The sequence below is a fragment of the Eretmochelys imbricata genome, chromosome 4, assembly GCF_965152235.1.
Source record: "Eretmochelys imbricata isolate rEreImb1 chromosome 4, rEreImb1.hap1, whole genome shotgun sequence".
Classification (NCBI taxonomy): domain Eukaryota; kingdom Metazoa; phylum Chordata; order Testudines; family Cheloniidae; genus Eretmochelys; species Eretmochelys imbricata.
In genome coordinates, this window is record NC_135575.1 from 142,788,072 (window position 1) to 142,807,230 (window position 19,159).

The 19,159-nt window shown below is 40.0% G+C and overlaps 1 protein-coding gene across 4 annotated transcripts in view; it reads right to left on the minus strand.

Annotated features, from left to right (window-relative positions):
• The window catches only part of ZNF638 (zinc finger protein 638), a 74,023-nt gene that overhangs the window by 5,564 nt on the left and 49,300 nt on the right, over window positions 1-19,159 (minus strand). For 3 of the 4 annotated variants that reach the window (XM_077816064.1, XM_077816062.1, XM_077816061.1), the window contains 5 exons: window positions 11,284-11,333; window positions 5,139-6,594; window positions 4,467-4,532; window positions 681-1,803; window positions 415-486 (listed from right to left, as the gene is read on the minus strand). In XM_077816064.1, the coding sequence (XP_077672190.1) occupies window positions 415-486; window positions 681-1,803; window positions 4,467-4,532; window positions 5,139-6,594; window positions 11,284-11,333 (2,767 nt within the window). The remainder of the gene's footprint in view (window positions 1-414; window positions 487-680; window positions 1,804-4,466; window positions 4,533-5,138; window positions 6,595-11,283; window positions 11,334-19,159) is intronic. The other variant, XM_077816063.1, reaches the window with a different exon arrangement.

Sequence of the window (19,159 nt, forward strand, 5' to 3'; positions counted from 1 at the left end):
GTGGCCTCTGCAATTTTTCCCCATCTGCCTTGTTTCTCTCTCATTCGTCTCCATTAGTAATATATGTCCAAAGGACTATCAATTGCACAGGGACTAAGTAGGATAACAGTTTAATCCATAAATCCTTCACTTCTGGACATGCATATTTATATCTTAACTTCAGGTCAGTAGTGGGGAAAATAATTAGAACAGGAGATGATGTGTATCAGAACTGAAATGTATCAACACTGATGTGAGGGAAAACTCAGCAATACTGGATTGACACTATGCATTAGCATTGGTGAGAGTCAAATTCTATAAAGCTCTCCCTGCTAAACTCTCACCCTTTTATACTTATTCTAATATATTTGACCTTAATTTGTCTGCAGTTGTAGATCACAAATGCTTCTGTCCATTTCTGGCTCTACTTCCTACCTGGAGGCTGCTGCTTGTTCTTAGTTTGTCTCCCCATTTCATTTGATTCATGCGCTTTGCTCAGGCTTAGCTCTGTAATTAAAGATTATATTTAACTTCTACGCTTTTATTTAGGTAGTTTGTTTCTTCTCTTCATTGATACAATATCCAGTTATCTGCCCTGACAGATACTGGCTAATATTAAATGACACATTAGCATAGTTTTAAATGTCTTTATGTTAATTATATATTTTAAAATGCATCTATAAAACTGTATCAGTTCCTACCTGCAGACTGCTGCTCACTCTCAGTTTCTCCTTTGATCTCTTTTTCACTTGTCTTGTTCCAAATTTCAGCTTTTTCAGTCTTCTCTGTATTTGCTACAAGTGCCTCCTTGTCTGCCTCCTGTGTACCTGCTACAAGGGTCTCATTTTCTATTTCCTTTGTGTCAGCTTCAAGAGTCTCCTTTTCTTCTGACTTTGAGTTTGCAATAGCAGCCTCCTCTTCTGGCCCTATATCTGCCAGAATTTCCATTTCTTCTGGTCCTGCAATTGCAACAATATCCTCCTCCTCCAGGTTTGTGCCTATAAAAGTATTTTCTTCTTCCTCTTCATCCTCCTCCCCAACTTCATCTACAGTAACGAAGTTTAGTTCTTCTTTTAAACGGTTGAAATCTGCCAAAAAGTCTTCGTCATCTTCAGTAACTTCGTCTAAAGTTACTAGAGGCTGATCATCACTGTCTTCCTGTATTTCATCTACTGTCACTAAAGTACTAGGATCTTCAGGCAGCTGAGAAGAGATAAAGTCACCAGGATCCTCAGTAGCCCGTTTATCATCCTCTTCCTTAGGTTTTAAGGTCTCCTCAATATTCAAATCTGAAGGCTCATTTAGAGGGAGCTCTTCAACTTCTCCTATTTCATCCACAGTTACCAAGGGTTCTGCTTTTAGAAGATCTTGCTCCTCATAAACTGAACTGGAGACATCTTTAGGTACATCATGTGAAAAGTCTTCCTGTTCAGATATCTCATCTAAAGTAACAAGTGATTGTGGGTCTTTTACTGCTTCTGAAATCAGCTCCTCTTCTTCATTTACTTCATCCACAGTAACTAGACCCTGTGGGTCTGTTATTGCTTCTAAATTGGAGTCTCCTACCAATTGTGCAGTCATCTCCTCCTCTTCTCCAATCTCATCCAAAGTGACAAAGGATAGTTCGCTCTCAGCAACATGTGCTATGGAGTTTTTACCTTTCTTCCTCTTAGCAATAGGCTCAGAGGAAGAGTTATTTTTAGCAGAATCTTTTCTTTTCCCCCGGGGTGGATTTCGCCTGGTTTGAAGAGGAAAGTCTGTCTCTTCTACAACCTCATCCACAGTAACAAACTCATCCAAGTTAAATGGGAAAAGCTCTTCTTCCTGTGAAATGTAAAACTATTAATTTAGTAGGCAAAGTGCACCAATACTATAATGTACGTCATCCACATTTTAAGACAGAACATGAAACTGCAATTTTTCAGGTGAATTCAGTGGTTGTGAAAGGCATCTGCAGTTTGAAGCTGACAGTGAAATTTTGAAGTTCAATAGCTAAAAGATGTATCATACACGAAAATGGAAAAACCCCACTGAAATCAAAGACATTTTATTTTGTGTATGTAGCACAAAACATTAATTATGTGAATGGATACATATCAAAAGGAACATATACACAAGAAACTCATGGAAAGAAAAGTAATTTGCTGAGTTTATGGGCTCAGTTGCAAGTTTATTCAGTATTGACATTTCTACTCTGAAGATGAGCCAAAGGAATGTAGATACTTGAGAATTTTCCAAAATCATACCTGGGTAGACTTGATTTTTTTTAAAATGGACCACAATGCCAGTGTATATTTTAAATGTTTTTCTGAATTTGCAAGAATTCAACTGTAGCCTTACATAACTCTTCAAACAATGTCAGCACTTGGGGGGTGGAGACGATATTTGATGCAACAGATAAGACAGGCTTCAAACTGTCCACTCTTTAAAGTCTTTTCTCTTCCCTTCAGACATTTCACCTTACATATCCCCTTTTCTCTTTCCTTCCAACCTTTTATTCTCTGGTTTTGACATCTAAAGTGTGGCACATTCACTACGGCTCCAACATACATACTGACAGAACTGGTGAGGAGAATCTCTCTCGACCTTCTTTCCTTTAACCTCCTCTCTCTTCCTCCTCAACCCTTTCTCCCACCAATATCCACAGCCATTCCTTGTTGTGGATAACCCTTTTCAGAGGAGACATGGGAGGTTTCGGTTTTGTGAGGGCCTTGACTGAGTGGAAGAAGGAGGAGGTTGTGACTTAATGGCACATGCAGCGGTGAGGAGGCAAGGAAGGATATTGGGTGTTGGCTTTCACTAACTTGTTTACAAAACTGAATTATTTTCGACTGATTTTAAAAAGATGTAAATAGATGGTGAACATTTTGGTGCTAATTTAGAATTTTGTTTGCTCCAAAATGGTTAAGCCATTTTCACAGGAGTAGGAAACTAAAAACTGTCTATTTGGGATTCAAGTCTGTTTTGATTCATAACTTGTTTTTTCTCTCCAGTCTGATAGGTGGAAGAGAGTCCTTCTGAAGGCACTTTATAAGTAATAAGATGAAAATCAAGGAGGCAGCAGAAATTAACTCTTGACAGTGTGATGTAAGTTAAAAAAATCCAGCCTCCTGGCTCCAAATTTGGAATCAAATTTGTTGTATAAGTAATCAATGAATTTGTCAAAACCTCCATCATGCCAACGTATACACTTCTGCACTTGCACATGGAGAGATCAAAAACTTGTTCCTATAACAGTTTAGGCCCAAAGCAATTTGACTCCCTCTTTCCTATCAAATACCATAGCTATATAAAAAGGGACTGTACCCTTATTCCTCATTTTTTGGTAGTCCTGGCAAAAATCAAGTTGCCAGCACAACAAACTGATAGACGTGCAATGTCACATGTCATTTTAAGAAAGGAAACAGAATACAGCCAAGTTTTTTTTTAAATGACTTCTTTCAAACTCAAAAATGAAATTATTGTAGGTCGTCTTCTCAAATTTTGCAGGCAATAAGCACTAAAAACAGCGTCTCTCTACCAATCAAAGCAAAAGAGTACACGAAGATTACCGTGTAAATCAGATGGAATATATAGCCAAGACTGGAAGGGAAGGAGAGAGTGGCTGGCTACACATCTCTAACTAAAGCAAGTCTTTTGCCTTCTTTTTTTCCCTGCAGGCGGAGAAATGCTCTATGTCAAGTTGTAGAACGGTGAAAAATAAAGCTACACATCAATCCTGGATTGGTAACTGACTTTCCACATCTACTGTGCCTTTTTCAATTTGCAGCATCTGTACCAATCTCAGTGATTATTTTAGTACAGCTCTGGAAATAATGTCAGTCAACATCTATTTTATGGAGAGAAAAGGAAGCACGTAATATTGAAAAACTGACTTTTCTCCCCTCTCCTCCCTTCCTGCCAACAACAAACAACATGAAACAGAGGGAGAGTCAAACTGAGGCTTCTTCAACTCAGCTATCTGTAAAAACTTAATACCTACCAATCCCTTATTTCAGCAAATGGCATATCAGGAATGTAAGTATTGTTTCTCTCTAGCATAAAGCACAAAAATGATTTGTTTATGGGAGAGGCACTGTTATTGTGATTGGTTTTGATCCCTCCCATTACACCAGTTATTTGAGAGAGGACCTGGGAAGATTGTCTCTGACATTCTTATCCCATTCCTCATCACGGCACTTGTAAGGAAGAGCTCTAAGATACACAAACTTGAGATCTAATAGTCAGACAGGCTCCTTTTTGAAGCAGGCAAAATTTGGGACCTAAAAATTACCCCGTCAAAGAAAGTTAAGCTTTTTATATTCCTGAAACAGGAAACTCAGGCTCTTTTCCCAAGATGAACATAATTTACAGACAACTAATAAAAAGTTGTAACGAACAGTATCCTGAAAAATCCACTAAGCAAGAGCTCGCAAGAAATAAAGCTAAACTTATTTTGTTCTCAAAGAAAATCGCTACTGTAAGTTCAACTACGTTTGGTTCCTTACCTCTTTTGGTTTTACATTGCCACCAGAGCCAGTTTTAGTATTCCTACTAATTCGACCAGTAGGAACCTGCAAAATTAGACAAAAATTTAAATGAAACAAGTTAGCCAATCAATCATCTTGTCAAAAACAACTTCTTCTCTTAAGGAAGTTCTTTTTAAACAATCCAGATAGAGTCATTTGATTGCATGCTTGGCATGTACAGAACTAAGCCAACCACCAATTATAAGTCCAGGCATATAGTCTCTAGTACCAAGTCACCAGTAACGTCTTGTTTAGTTATCTGTTCACCTTTCAGCAACCAGTGCCTGTGCAGGATAATCTAGGACTTGACAAAGGAAGCATCAGCTCACAAAAGGAGAGAAAACTTCTTTCCCATTCAGAACTATACCAAGAACATAAAGTTATGACACTCAGTACAGACCTGCTTACAGAAGTTACCTTCCTGCAATTTTATCCAAGTATCATTTTCAAACCAGTTACATACTTGAATTGTACACAACTGGTTGCTTGCCATCCTACAACTCCAACTTGACTGTTGGCCCAAATCAGTTCAACAGGTTACAGAAAGGGGAAGGGGAACATAATCTTACTGTCTCATATTCAACATCTGGGAGAAGCATCAGAGTTAGTTACTGGTCAGTCACATTGAACCAGCCTTCTTGCCCTTCTCACCTTATTGCCGTTGTCGTCTTTCTTCATGCTGGATGATCTACTCTCTCTCTCTTGAGACTGCTTTGAACTACCCCTAGAGTCCACTCTTGAGTCCTTGTCTTGCTGAGATGAACTCCTCCCACTGCCTCCCTTTACAACAACAGGACTTATGTCCAGTTTAGACTTGGTGATGCTATCTGGCAGACTTGATCTGCTGCCAATAGCTCTTGGTTGACCCACTTCTTTTGATGAAAGTTTCTTCTCAGTAGCAGATCTGCTTCTGGTCTCAGGTTTTGAGGAAGCTTTCTGCTCCTCTGTTTTAGTCAGAGAAGTCTCATTTCTCCGCATCATAACTCTTGACTTTGATATATCAGGGATAGACACCACAGCCTTTAAGATTGTTTTACTAACAGAGGTAGGTTCCTTGATGGATACAAATGCGGCAGCTGACGTACTTGCTTTGCTGGTTTCATCTATTTTAACTTGTCCTGGTCCTTTATTTTGATGTGCCTTGATTAAAGTTCTCTCATTCTTTTCATTCAGCACTTTTTCTTCAGTGTTCTCTATGTCTGTCCCAACACTGGCCAGAGGCTTTTCGGGTTTCTTCTCTACATCTGTCCCAACGTTGGCCACTGGCTTTTCTGGTTTCTTCTCTGTATCTGTCCCAATGCTGGCTACAGACTTCTCCAGTTTCTTCTCCATAGCTGCCCCAATCTTAGCCGCTGACTTTTCCAGTTTCTTCTCCAAGGCTGGCCCGACTTTGGCCACTAGCTTTTCTGGTTTCTTCTCTATAGACACCACAACATTGACCACAGGTATTTCAAGTTTAGTTTCCACTGCATCAGTAAGAGCATTTTTTACAGGAGTATCCAATGTGTTGCTTGATTGTATGTCTTCAGCTGACAGCATTTCCACTGAAGCCGCAGCAGAATCAGGTGGCACTGCTTCAGAAACAGCCTCAGCTGTTTCCATGGTTGTTGGTTTCACAGCAGAGTCTGACTGCCCATCTTCTAGCTTGCCCACACTGGATAACTCTTCTGATGATCCACTGACAGGAACAGGCAATTCTTCAGGTTTCACTTTAGTTTCTCCTTCTGTTACAGTTGTGATAGCAGATTCCAATAATTCTGTTTCAGAGTTATCTTTAACTACCTCTTCCTTCTGAAGGCTGAAAGGAGGCAGCAGGATCTCTTCTGATTTAACTTTGGATAATTCATCATCAGCTGGTTTGGTAGCTGAGCCAGTAACTGCAACTTCAGATTCCCCCTTGGATGTTTCAACTTCCGATGGCTTTGTAGCAGAATCACGTACCGTTCTTTCAGGCTCCAACTCAGAGGCTTCTATCTGCACTGTCGAAGTCTCGGCTTTGACAGAGTTGGAAATGATTTCTTCCTTTGCCACACTAGGCTCTACTGGAGGATTAGCAGCTGCTGTTTGCACCACTCCTGATCCCTCTGGGTTTTTTTTCAAGTCAGAGCTAAATGTATTTAAAAAAAACAAAAGAAATCAAACTATGTTGAGAATTCCACAGTTATCAGTAACCTCTTGACGCCAATGGTTGGGATTTCCTGATGCATTAGTGGCTTAGCATTGGGAAATCTAGCCTATCAGCGTTAAAATGGTTAGAATATTGAGGCAAATAACTGATTAGTTTACAATTTTTGTCTAATCCACTTCAGTACTGAAGACCTCTAATAATTCAAATTACATTACTTACTTGTAGTTAGATTTCTCTGAAGGTACTATACGCTATAGATGTGTCCTGTGACCTCAGAGCTGACAAGCAAGCTTAAATTTGGATTCCCTGATGTGGGACAGACTGTGTACACACACACACACATAAAATGTAACTCAGTTTTTCTATATAAACTTAGTCTAAAACTATGGTAAATTGCTCAGCTCTCCAAGAGCGATGTTTGACGATAATATCCTCTACAGTAACTACCCTACTGAACTCCTCATATATGTTACAAGTTTAATAAGCACTTTCCTTTTCAACTGAAATTATCTTGGTTATAGTTGTGGAAAAGGCCACGCGCAGACGAGGCCTATTTTCTGCAATGCTATACTTTGCTGTTTAAGCTTACTGTCAGCTCCCAAGATAATAAAGCCCAGGATGACAAAGAAACAGGATAGCACTTTTCAGAGAACTTCAGTTACAGGCAAGTACATTATTTTTCTCTGAAGAAAACATTGTCTATAGACATTCTTGGGAAACTTTGAAGCTGGAGATGTCTAAACCTCCTTTTTCGTGTCTCCTGAAAGTGGCCATCCTGAGATTACATAAAACTAGATGAAAAGATGCCAATACATCGATCAGTTCTGATGTTCTAGTTAGGTGATAAAACGTTATGTAGACGATCAGTCGAGGGGATAAACAGAAAACTGGTTAATAAGTGGATATGCACCAAGATGTGGATCTTTATTATGGTCTCTCAGATCCAAAGTATATAAAAAAAATATATGCACAACTATATGAATCTTCATGAAGGGCTGCCATTTGGTTAATACTTCTGGCATGCTGACATCAAGAAAGTCCAAAGCTGACGCAAACGGAATCAATCACCGAAGGCCCAACTTTGATGTGGTAAGATATACAAGTGTTAAAGACTACATTAAGTCAGAACAATTAAAGCAGCCAAAAAGCAACAAGGAGTAAATCTCCATCACCTAAGCACAACAAGATGCACACTTCAATGTGCCCTGAAAGCTCACCTCGCACCTAGCGCCATCATCTTCGTCTGCCACATATACTGAAGAGAAATAGGAAGAGTGGGGCTAGTTCTGTTTCAGAAGTATCACTATAGATTGAGCACAGTTGTAACCTATGTTACTATTATGCATCAGAGAATCAGACGAAAACTTGCAGGAAAATATAGTCGAGCGGCTTCCATCTGCGATAGGTGATCTACTGCAGTCCTCCCCCTAAAAGGTGGCAGGCTCACAGCATTCCAAAGTATAGCAGAAAAAAATCTCTCGGAGTAATGGATCCTGTGTGTTTCTGAACAGTTCCTGCACGGAATTTTGGGAGTTTCCTCCCAGGCCTCATTGTTTACTTCATGGTAATTGGAGATCTCATAAAAGAGTTAGAAATATTTTCTCACTTGCCCATTCAAATAAAATTTTCTCCTTCCAAAAATTTGCTTGGAGTTGAGTCATTTCAAGTCAGTCATGTCCAAACACCAGTGGCTGGGGTGAAAGTGTTTCAATTAGTTTTTGACCAAACAAAACTAATCTGTTTCTCGTGGCACAAATATTAAACACACAGATCAGCTGTGACAACGAAGATACTTTGGTATTTAACAACCTTAGAAAGGCAGGTCTCTGAATACCAAAGACTCTATTATGTTCCAAAAGTGAGATTCATTTCAAATATATTTCCCTTCTATTTGGGCATACAATAGCCCCCCGCGACATTTGCCTAGTTTTTGTATGTAGTAAAACTCATCTGGACAACTTGATGCAGTGCATAGCCAAAAGAGGCAGTCCTGAAAGACCAGCTCTATTTAAGAAGCATAGAGATTTTGATCAAAGATAAGCTACGTCCCCCCTGCCAAACTGCACACAGCTCAGCATCTGCAAAGGGGGAGAATCTGTCCATAAGCTTCTACCAGGAATGGAAAAAACAGCAAGTTTATTAAGTAGCAGCAAATAATGCAAGACCATACATTACTTGCATCTTCAACTGCTTATAGTGAATGCTGTAAGTGCACACACATACATCTTCTATATAAATCAACTGAGATCAGTCTGTGGATCTTCAGGACTGTGTGACTTCTCTCAGAGACAAAAGTACCTTGGTGGTCTCCAAAAAACATTAATCTGACAGATTCAAACTGGACTTTCATAGCCCGGGCTGATGCACAGTTCTGCTTCCTTGCCCAGAACGTAAGGTCAATGATGAGAGAGTGAGGCAAAAATATCAAGTTGGTTGAAAATAATGGATGCAAGGACTTGAAAGCCCTGCTACGCTATGGGAAGGAAGTGGCATATTGCACTACCAGAAGGATATTTCCCATTGCATAAAGAGGGTAAAACCCACAAATACCTGATGCTCCAGTCTTGCATCTTCAGTCATTTGTGTCAACACCTAATATCACTCAGAGCTGCCCATCGGAGTTAACAATGGAGGTCAAATAAAGGGTGAGCTCCAGCAACCCAAAAAAGAGCAGGCATGTGCCATAAAGGATGCAAGATAGAGGCAAATCCTTAATTCTCCATTTTAAACTCAGATTAAGAAAGATTGCAGGCTGGTCTTCAATTCTTCTGGAATCTTAATCTGGAACAGGAAAATTCTTGACTACATTTGCTGAAAGAAACCACCTCCTTCATTATTAGAAACAGTTGGGATATCCATGCCAGTGGTCTACCACCCCAGCCAGAAGCTCAAGTAAATGGCCTTAGGCCATTTCTTCATGCTGGGTAATGATCAAATGTCAAGAAACATTCCAAGATTTCTTTACGATTATCTTGACCATCCATAGGAATCTAGAATACTGTTCCCTCTTCTCTCCTCAAATTATCCTATCCCATTCCTCTCCACAGAAAAATTCCAGGGGGGAAGCGTGATAAAACAGCACTCATCCCATATTATGGGACTTACTTTTTTGCTTCTTATATGGTGATTATATCTCAAAAGGATAACAGGCCTTACAAAGAAAGGCTTACAAAGCTGAATGTAAGGATCATTCCGACATGGAGACAACTGCCTCATAGGCTGAAAGGGAATCTGTACAGGGTGAAGTTGGTAAGCAAAAACTTTATTTTGTCCATTTGTTCACCAGCCACAGTACTACTTTGCGCAGTATCTGGGACTCATAAAGATAAGATTAATTTGTATTGTGCCATATTGGTAGGTCAGCTGCTACCTAGAACCCATCGATCTGGAATCAGTAAGGTTACCTGAACATCTATATTGGTGCGACTCAGAACCACTAGTTCAAAAGCAGTTCCCCTATGCTTCCAACTTCCAATGTGCTCTGAACACCACTCATAAGTTTAAGAATGTCTTAATACACTTTTGTTTTACATTCATAGCTTGACATTATTTTCAAAACCAGCACGTAGACCATGAGAGAATCATCAGGAGCACAGAGAAGGAAGAAACCATGCTTTGAAAATATTACACCATTAGCAGCTGTGTGATATTACATATAACGTCTTATAAAATGTTACTATACTATAGAATAATAGTGCATAACACTATAGTAATATTACCTTAAATGGTAAATTTTGGACCATTACTAAAGAGCACTATAGATTAAATCTCTCTCTCTCTCTCTCTCTCTCACACACACACGTACATACATGGATCTGAGTTACAGAAAACATTTTAAGGACAATTATCCTTTTCCCACCTACAGGAAGTACTTTGTATGATCTACTGTCATTTGAGATAAAAAGTATTTGCAAAACATTGTGTTTTATATTCTAGAACCAATGAACAGTTACTCCATAATTAGATATTTTACTATCATTCAGGCATACAAGGTGCATTTAAAAAAATTTCCATTGAGTATTAGAAAAATAATAATTTCTCTTTTCTGGATTCTGATGTTAAAGTATCTAAACTAGTTTTCCATTATCTAGTTAGTGGCCTATATCCGTTAGACAGAAGTATAAAGTAAATTTAGAAAAGTGAACCACCTCCTCTAATTTGTTTTAGCATTTGAAAACAGAAACAATAGATGTTGTGGCTTGATAAATGACAGCACTGAAAGATGAAATATAGGAATCACCTACTGACCAAGTACAACAAGAGCTTTTTCAGCAACATAGTCTTCCACCAAAACTTAAACACATGGGTGAAATCCTGGACCAGTTGAAATAAATGACAAAACCATTTATTTTAACAGGGCCAGGATTTCACCATTTCTCCACACTCATTCAGACCCCAGACTCTCAAGCAAACACATATTTTACAAAAAACTCTATGCAAGTTAAGAAAGTAAATGTCTTTGATACACAGGACAAAGAACTAAAAAAAAAGGAAGTGGCAGTAGGTAACTGTTAGCACATCTCTAAATATAATCCAACTGCAGTTTTTTCCCATTATACATAGCTTGCTTTTGAGAGAAATGTGTAGTAGACTACTTAATTCATCAATCATGGAGGGCCACTTTTTGAACAGTGCATACAGAAATTAACAAATATTTGAAAGGCATACCTTCCTTTACTTGGTTCTTGGTTTCTCAGCTCTTTTTTCATAACTTCAGCCTATAACATAAAATCACCAAGTGTTGAACATCTATGAAATTCAGAAATAACAGCACAAAAAAGTATATATGCCCAATACATCCAGTTAAAAGCACCACAGAGCCCATTCATAACTACACCCGGAAGATCAAATGACAGTGAATAATGTAAGTCATTCTAAAAGGTCTTATTACAAAACACAGTTTGTAAGATGTGTTTTAGCCTGATGTCTTGTGGCTCTTTATAGCTGTGATGACTTTAAAATGATTTAGCATTTAGTTTCTGTTATGTTTGGAGGTGGGGGGGAGAGAGAAGGGGTTAAACGTATTTCCTCTGTTCAAGCAGCACCCTCTTTCTGCTCCTTCGTATCCTCATCAATGTAACAGATGTAGTGCCCTGATACAACTATGATTTGTCTGTCAGAGACAGATATACAGAGGACATAAGTTATCTTTAAAGAAGATATTCTAATGTATGTTCCAAATACAACAAATATCACAGCTGTACTAAGCTAAAGGTTTGACTCTGCCCTCCAAAATGTGTTGATGTGACATCTGTTTCTTAGAGGATAATCAAGCCATTTTGTTTTTAAAATAATTAAACTCACTTTTTAAAATTTAAGGACTATGTCCTCTGAAAAACAAAGCACTACCAATCCAAACTCTCCAGCTGCTATGATGGGGAGTAAAGTTCCAACAACCTTTTAAGCAATAACAGGGACTTTGAAAGTGGTAGTGGTAGGCTTTGGCTCAAAGTAGAAATACAGTGTTTAGAACTATATTATACTAAAATAAAGAACATCACCTTTACAAAGAATTGCAGGTATACTCTAATGACAAAAACTGATTTGGAACCCATTTTCAGATCATATGATTTTAGTATTATCACTTCTCTCCCATCCATCCAACACCAGATTTTAGTAATAAAAGAATACGGAAAGCCAGTTTGCACACTTTGTAACTGGAGTGTGCTTGGAAATAGGAAAAAAATATAGCTTAACTGATTGTTAGTTTCTCAGAATAAATTAAAAGGTAACGGGAGGCTTTTTAGAGAAAAGAATGCATATGGGGAAATAGAGCTGGCGCTCTTGGGCTCTACAGAATGTGGATAGCAGGATGTTTCAGCATTGCAAACTCAAAGAAGGGTGAATGCACACTGAGAGGTTGCTGCGATCCAAAGCAGCAAGGAACAAAGGGGGATTCATCCTCTCCCTGCTCAGGTGACCCACTACAGGCACTTCCCTCTCCTACCCAGCTACGCATAAAAGAACTCCGAAGCACTGGAAACTACACCTATAAAGTACAGTTTTCTGACTGTAGAGTAAAAATTGTTAGGGCCCTATTCACATAGATTAGAACAGTGCTAGATAAAAGCATGTTTAAAGGACAATATCAGCTCTAATTTAGAACCGAACAATGTGCGTGTTGTAAAAAAAAATGCTTTTACAACACCTAATAGAAATATTTCCATATGTTTTAAAAATATCAATAGACATTTAATAAAAATAGATTATGCTCCCTTGCGTTGCAAGCAATCTGGCATTGGGCTAGTACATGAGAACACAAAAGTAAACTGATTTTCCGTTTTAAGATGACAAACACAAGATGTAAACGAGTAAAAAGTTAAAATGTTAAGACTTTCAGCTTTAATAACTTTAGGTGTTACTAGTAACATAGGTAAGGAATTTTTTTTTTATATCAAATGGGTTTTTACATGAATGTTCATTTAAGCATGGTTACTGCTAACAATGTTGATATACGCTGCTTTCATGAGGCTAGAGGGTGTAGTAACAGTATTATTCTATGTCCACACCTATATGCCATCTTCAGATGTATGGACTGCACACATATAGGTGTGTTTACATTAGACAAGTTAGTATTCATACCACAACAGCCACCAAATGGTGAAACACCATCAGCCACTTACACAGGCATGTTTCAGAGTGGTAGCTGCGTCAGACTGTATCAGCAGAAAGAACTAGGAGTACTTGTAGCACCTTAGAGACTAAAATTTATTTGAGCATAAGCTTTTGTGGGCTAGAGCCCACTTCATCAGATGCATGCAGTGGAAAAAATACAGTAGGAAGAAATATATACACATACATATACAGAGAACATGAAAAAATGGGGGTTGCCATACCAACTCTTAACGAGACCAATCGATTAAGGTGGGCTATGTCAGCAGGAGAAAAAAAAACTTCTGCAGTGATAATCAGGATGGCCCATTTCAAACAGTTGACAAGAAGGTGTGAGTACCAGTAGGGGGAAAATTAGCCAGGGGAAATAGTTTTTAGTTAGTGTAATGACTCATCCACTCCCAGTCTTTATTCAAGCCTAATTTAGTGTCCAGTTTGCAGATTAATTCCAGTTCTGCTGTTTCTCATTGGAGTCTGTTTTTGAAGTTTTTTTGTTGAATAATTGTGACTTTTAGGTCTCTGAGTGTCCAGGAAGCTTAAAGTGTTCTCCGACTGGTTTTTGAATGTTATGATTCCTGATGTCAGATTTGTGTCCATTTATTCTTTTGCGTAGAGACTGTCCGGTTTGGCCAGTGTACATGGCAGAAGGGCATTGCTGGCACATGATGGCATAGATCACATTGGCAGATGTGCAGATGAACGAGCCTCTGATACTGTAGCTGATGTGATTAGGTCCAATGATGGTGTCCCTTGAATAGATACATGGAAAGAGTTGGCAACGGGCTTTGTTGCAAAGATAGGTTCCTGGGTTAGTGTTTTTGTTGTGTGGTTGCTTGTGAGTATTTGCTTTAGGTTTGGGGGCTGTCTGTAAGCGAGGACTAGCCTGTCTCCCAAAATCTGTGAGAGTGAGGGATCGTCCTTCAGGATAGGTTGTAGATCCTTGATGCACTGGGGAGGTTTTAGTTGGGGGCTGAAGGTGACTGCTAGTGGTGTTCTGTTACTTTCTTTGTTGGGCCTGTCCTAAAGCAGGTGACTTCTGGGTACTCTTCTGGCTCTGTCAATCTGTTTCTTCACTTCAGCAGGTGGGTATTGTAGTTGTAAGAATGCTTGATAGAGATCTTGTAGGTGTTTGTCTCTGTCTGAGGGGTTGGAGCAAATGCGGTTGTATCACAGAGCTTGGCTGTAGACGATGGATCGTGTGGTGTGGTCTGGGTGAAAGCTGGAGGCATGTAGGAAAGTACAGCCATCAGTAGGTTTCCGGTATAGGGTGGTGTTTATGTGACCATTGCTTATTAGCACTGTAGTGTCCAGGAAGTGGATCTCTCGTGTGGACTGGTCCAGGGTGAGGTTGACTGTGGGATGGAAATTGTTGAGATCATGGTGGAATTCCTCAAGGGCTTCTTTTCCATGGGTCCAGATGATAAAGATGTCATCAATGTAGCGTAAGTAGAGTAGAGGCATTGGGGACGAGAGCTGAGGAAGCATTGCTCTAAGTCAGCCATAAAAATGTTGGCATATTGTGGGGCCATGCGGGTACCCATAGCAGTGCCGCTGACTTGGTATACATTGTCCCCAAATGTGAAATAGCTGCGGGTGAGGACAAAGTCACAAAGTGTAGCCACCAGGTTTGCCGTGACATTATCAGAGATACTGTTCCTGACAGCTTGTAGTCCATCTTTGTGTGAAATGTTGGTGTAGAGGGCTTCTACATCCATAGTGGCCAGGATGGTATTATCAGGAAGATCACCAATGGATTGTAGTTTCCTTAGGAAGTCAGTGGTGTCTCGAAGATAGCTGGGAGTGCTGGTAGCATAGTGCCTGAGGAGAGAATCTACATAGCCAGACAATCCTGCTGTCAGGGTGCCAATGCCTGAAATGATGGGGCATCCAGGATTTCCAGGTTTATGGATCTTGGGAAGCAGATAGAATACCCCTGGTCGGGGTTCTAGGGGTGTGTCTGTGCAGATTTGTTCTTGTGCTTTATGATCAAATAAATTGGTTAGTCTCTAAGGTGCCACAAGTACTCCTCGTTCTTTTTACCTAGGCATGGCTCAAGACATTTTTACCACTGTGTCAAACATATAGGCTTTGGGTTTTCACTACTGTCAAGACCACCTGCAGATTTTCATAAGTGGTAAAAACGCCTGAGCCCTATGTACCCTACTGCTTGTATGCTCATGTTGCCATGTTGTTGGAGACTGTTGCTGCTATATGGACACTAGTTTTTCCGTTGTATCATTCAAAGCACAGATGAGGGGAAAAAAATACTGCTTTGAAAGTACAGAGTGCTGAAAGCTGCTCTTTGTTTGCACTAGCTCTAATTTGGTTAAACATGTATTGTAACAAAGCCATGTTATTTGTTGCTAACAAGATACGGGCAATGGTTACAGAAAGCACATTTGCATCTTACAATGCATCTTTGAAAGACATTCCCTTCATATCATTTGTCAAATGTACATGCTAAGTCAGTATTTATTTTTTTATTGCTAATTGTGAGTTTATTTCTACCATTTATACACTGCTTAACATTTTCTAAAGTGCTGTGAAGTCTGTTACATAAAAATGAAATACTATATAACACTCTTAAGAAAAGGTGCAAACTCAGTGTCCCTTTCCATTACAACAGAATTGGTATCATATAGAATACAGATGGAAGATACTTCCAGTGCCATCTAATCCAGCCCCCAAATCAAGCAGGAGATACTATATATGGAAATTATTTACCTCTCATAACTGGAGTTCTTTGAGATGTGCAGTCCCTATCTGTAGTCCACTATGGGTACAGATGCACTCCATGCACCCTGAGAAAATTCTCACAGGTAGTGTCCCTTGAATCTATACTGTGCCCTGGCTCTCCTCGTGCTCTGTACTAAGGGTATAAGTGGCGGTGGAGACACAGACCTCTCCAGTTCTTCTAGTCTTACTAGGAATCAGAGATTATCTGAAGCTGAGGGGAAGGAGGGCAGACAATGGAATCACTCCAATTATAAAGAGGTAACTAATTTCCCTTTCTTCTTTCAATGCTGGTCCCTATATGTATTCTACTGTGGGTGACTGACCAGCAGCATTTAGAGAGGAGGAGGGTGTGAGGATTCATGTGGTATGGCTGCTTGTAGAACCACTGCCTCAGAGAATGCCAAAATTTGCCAAACTAGCTTGTTTATTATTATTTTTATTATTATTCCCCCCTCCCCGCACTGTTCCTCAGATGTTCTTGTTAAACCCTGGATTTGTGCTGGAAATGGCCCACCTTGATCATCATACACATTGTAAGGAGAGTAATCACTTTCCGATGAAGTGAGCTGTAGCTCACGAAAGCTTATGCTCAAATAAATTGGTTAGTCTCTAACGTGCCACAAGTCCTCCTTTTCTTTTTGCGAATACAGACTAACACAGCTGTTACTCTGAAATAACTCAAATAGTCTCTCAAAGGAAGTAGGAAAGCATCTCCCTCTGAAGAATTGTTCCAGAGCTCCCCTGGCACAGTATGTGCTGCACGTCCTGTTTGTTTGGGAGGCAACCAGGACCCAGTTAGGAGTTCCCCATGGAGTGAAGGTACTATTTACCATTAAGCTATTTAATAACCACTTGTGGTCAGTGGCAAAGTGCCTGTTACTGCTGTCCAGCAAATTTTGCGTTCCTAAGCTGTACACTGCCATTAGGGTAATTTGGTCCTGGATACAGCAAGTCCATAAATTGATCACTTCTATATACCAAGGAATGGATCTTGCTCCTCCTTGACTGTTTATGTAGAATAAGGTTGTTATATTGCCTGATGTTACAAGAATGGAATAATGGTAAGAATGCCCAGCATGCTCCACAGACCGCTCTGAGTTCAAGGAGATTTACGTCCATTCTAGTTTCTTGGGGTACCCAAGTGCCTTGTGCTGTGACACTGTCCATGTGAACGTCCTCTCCTCCCTCCAATCTAGCAAGGAGGCTTCTGTGATTATTGTCTTGCTGGGTGTCTGGGATAGAAAAGGAATGCCTATGCACACTTGTGCAGGATCTTTCCACCAAGTCACATAGGGATTGTCTTTATAGTGTTCATGCTGTGTTTACTTAGTGTATATATACCATTCAAAGCTAAGCCTGCAAGCAGTGGAGGTGGAGTCTGATGCATGGTGTTACATAAGTACAAGATGCCACGTGACTCAGCAGAATAAGGCAAATTTGGACCTATGTCCAAGAATTGTGTATAACCTGATTTATCAAGGTGCCCATGGTTTTGAATCTGTCCACAGGGATATAACCCTTTTCTTTCACTGAGTCTAAGATCGCTCCTTTGAAATCTATAGTCTGGGTCAGTATCACGGTAAACTTTTCCACATACACAGTACTTCTCAAGGATCTAGGAAATGGAGCAACGATGAGGTCAATGCTTCTGGATGTGTCCTGCCTATAAGAAGCCAGTCTTCTAGATATCGGAAGATGGTGGAACCACCCCATCTGAGCTGCACTGCTGCTACTGTGGAAAACCCTTTTGTGAAGGTCTTGGGTGCAGCTGCTAGATTGAACACAAGAACCCTGGTATTGACAGTGGTCAGGATCCATCACAACTCCGAGGATGGGTCTCCACCTTCCTGTCTCTCTGGGAACTAGAAAATATTTTGAATAAAATCCTTTTCCTTGATGTTCATGCTGCTCTACTGCTCACTGCTGGAGGAGGGATTTTGCCTTCTGAAGGAGGATCTCCTCATGAATATTCCTTGTAGTGGGCCAGGGAAGGAAGTGTTGAGGAGGTGGAGAAAAAAAACCTCAAATGTTAAAGCCGGAATGGATGATATGGGGCACCCACTTGTCTATTGTTACTGCCCTCCAGTTGGGCAAAATTATGTGAGGTGTCCACCAAAGAGGATCTTGGAATTGGGTGGAGATAGGCCACTGGGGAACTAGGAGTCAGAGCTGATGCTATCAAAACAACTGTTTGGCCAGAGGTGACGCTGGGTAACCACGATGGAGGTGGAATGGGAAGGTATCTCAATTTCTGCACCTTCTGCCATTTGCAAGATGTCTTATAAGAGCACTGGTGGTAAAAGGGCTGCAGTAAAGGCCTAGCTTGTAAGGCTAATTATTGTATTTCCTCTTCTGAAGTGGTGTGTGTATACATATATATACATATATATATATATATATACATATATACATATATATATATATATATATATATATATATATATATATATATATACACACATATACACACACACACACACCCACCCACCCACCCCCCCACCCCCCAAGGGAACTGAGAGTTGCCTTGGGGTCTTTTAGTGAACACTAAGACTTGCCTGTCCTCTCATTAAAAAGATTGATTTCATGAAAAGACAAGTCCTGTACAGTGTCCCATCCCCCCTGAGAACCCAAAGAATGTAGCCAAGATTCACAGCACATCCTATAGCAGTCACCATGGATCTGAACACTGTATTAGCAGCACTGACCAGAACTCGTAATGAGGTTCTTGCAACTAATCTGGCCTTGAAACTGAGTGCTATCCTCTTGGGGGTAATTTTTCTTTAAGTCCAGGAACTTAGAATAGTTAAAAACAAACAAAAAAAAAAAAACAGTTGACCAGGAGGGCTTAGAAGTTAGAAATTCTAAATTGAAGGCTGGTGGAAACAAACATCTTTCTCCTTATAAGGCCCAAATGTTTGGCTTCCTTATCTGAAGGAGTAGCCCTTGGGTGCTGTTGTCTGGACCTTTCTGTGGCTACTTGGATGACGCAGGAGTTCAGGACAGCATGGGAGAATAAGAACTCAGCTCCCTTAGTCATGAAAAAGCACTGCTTTTCTGCCCCCTTGGAGGTAGGAACACAGGCAGCTGGTGTATGCTGTACCAGTTCTTACTGGTTCAAGTATGGACTCATTCAATGGGAGTGCTACTTGACTAGATCCCATAGGCTAGAGGATGACCAGGAGTCTGTGTTGTGGGT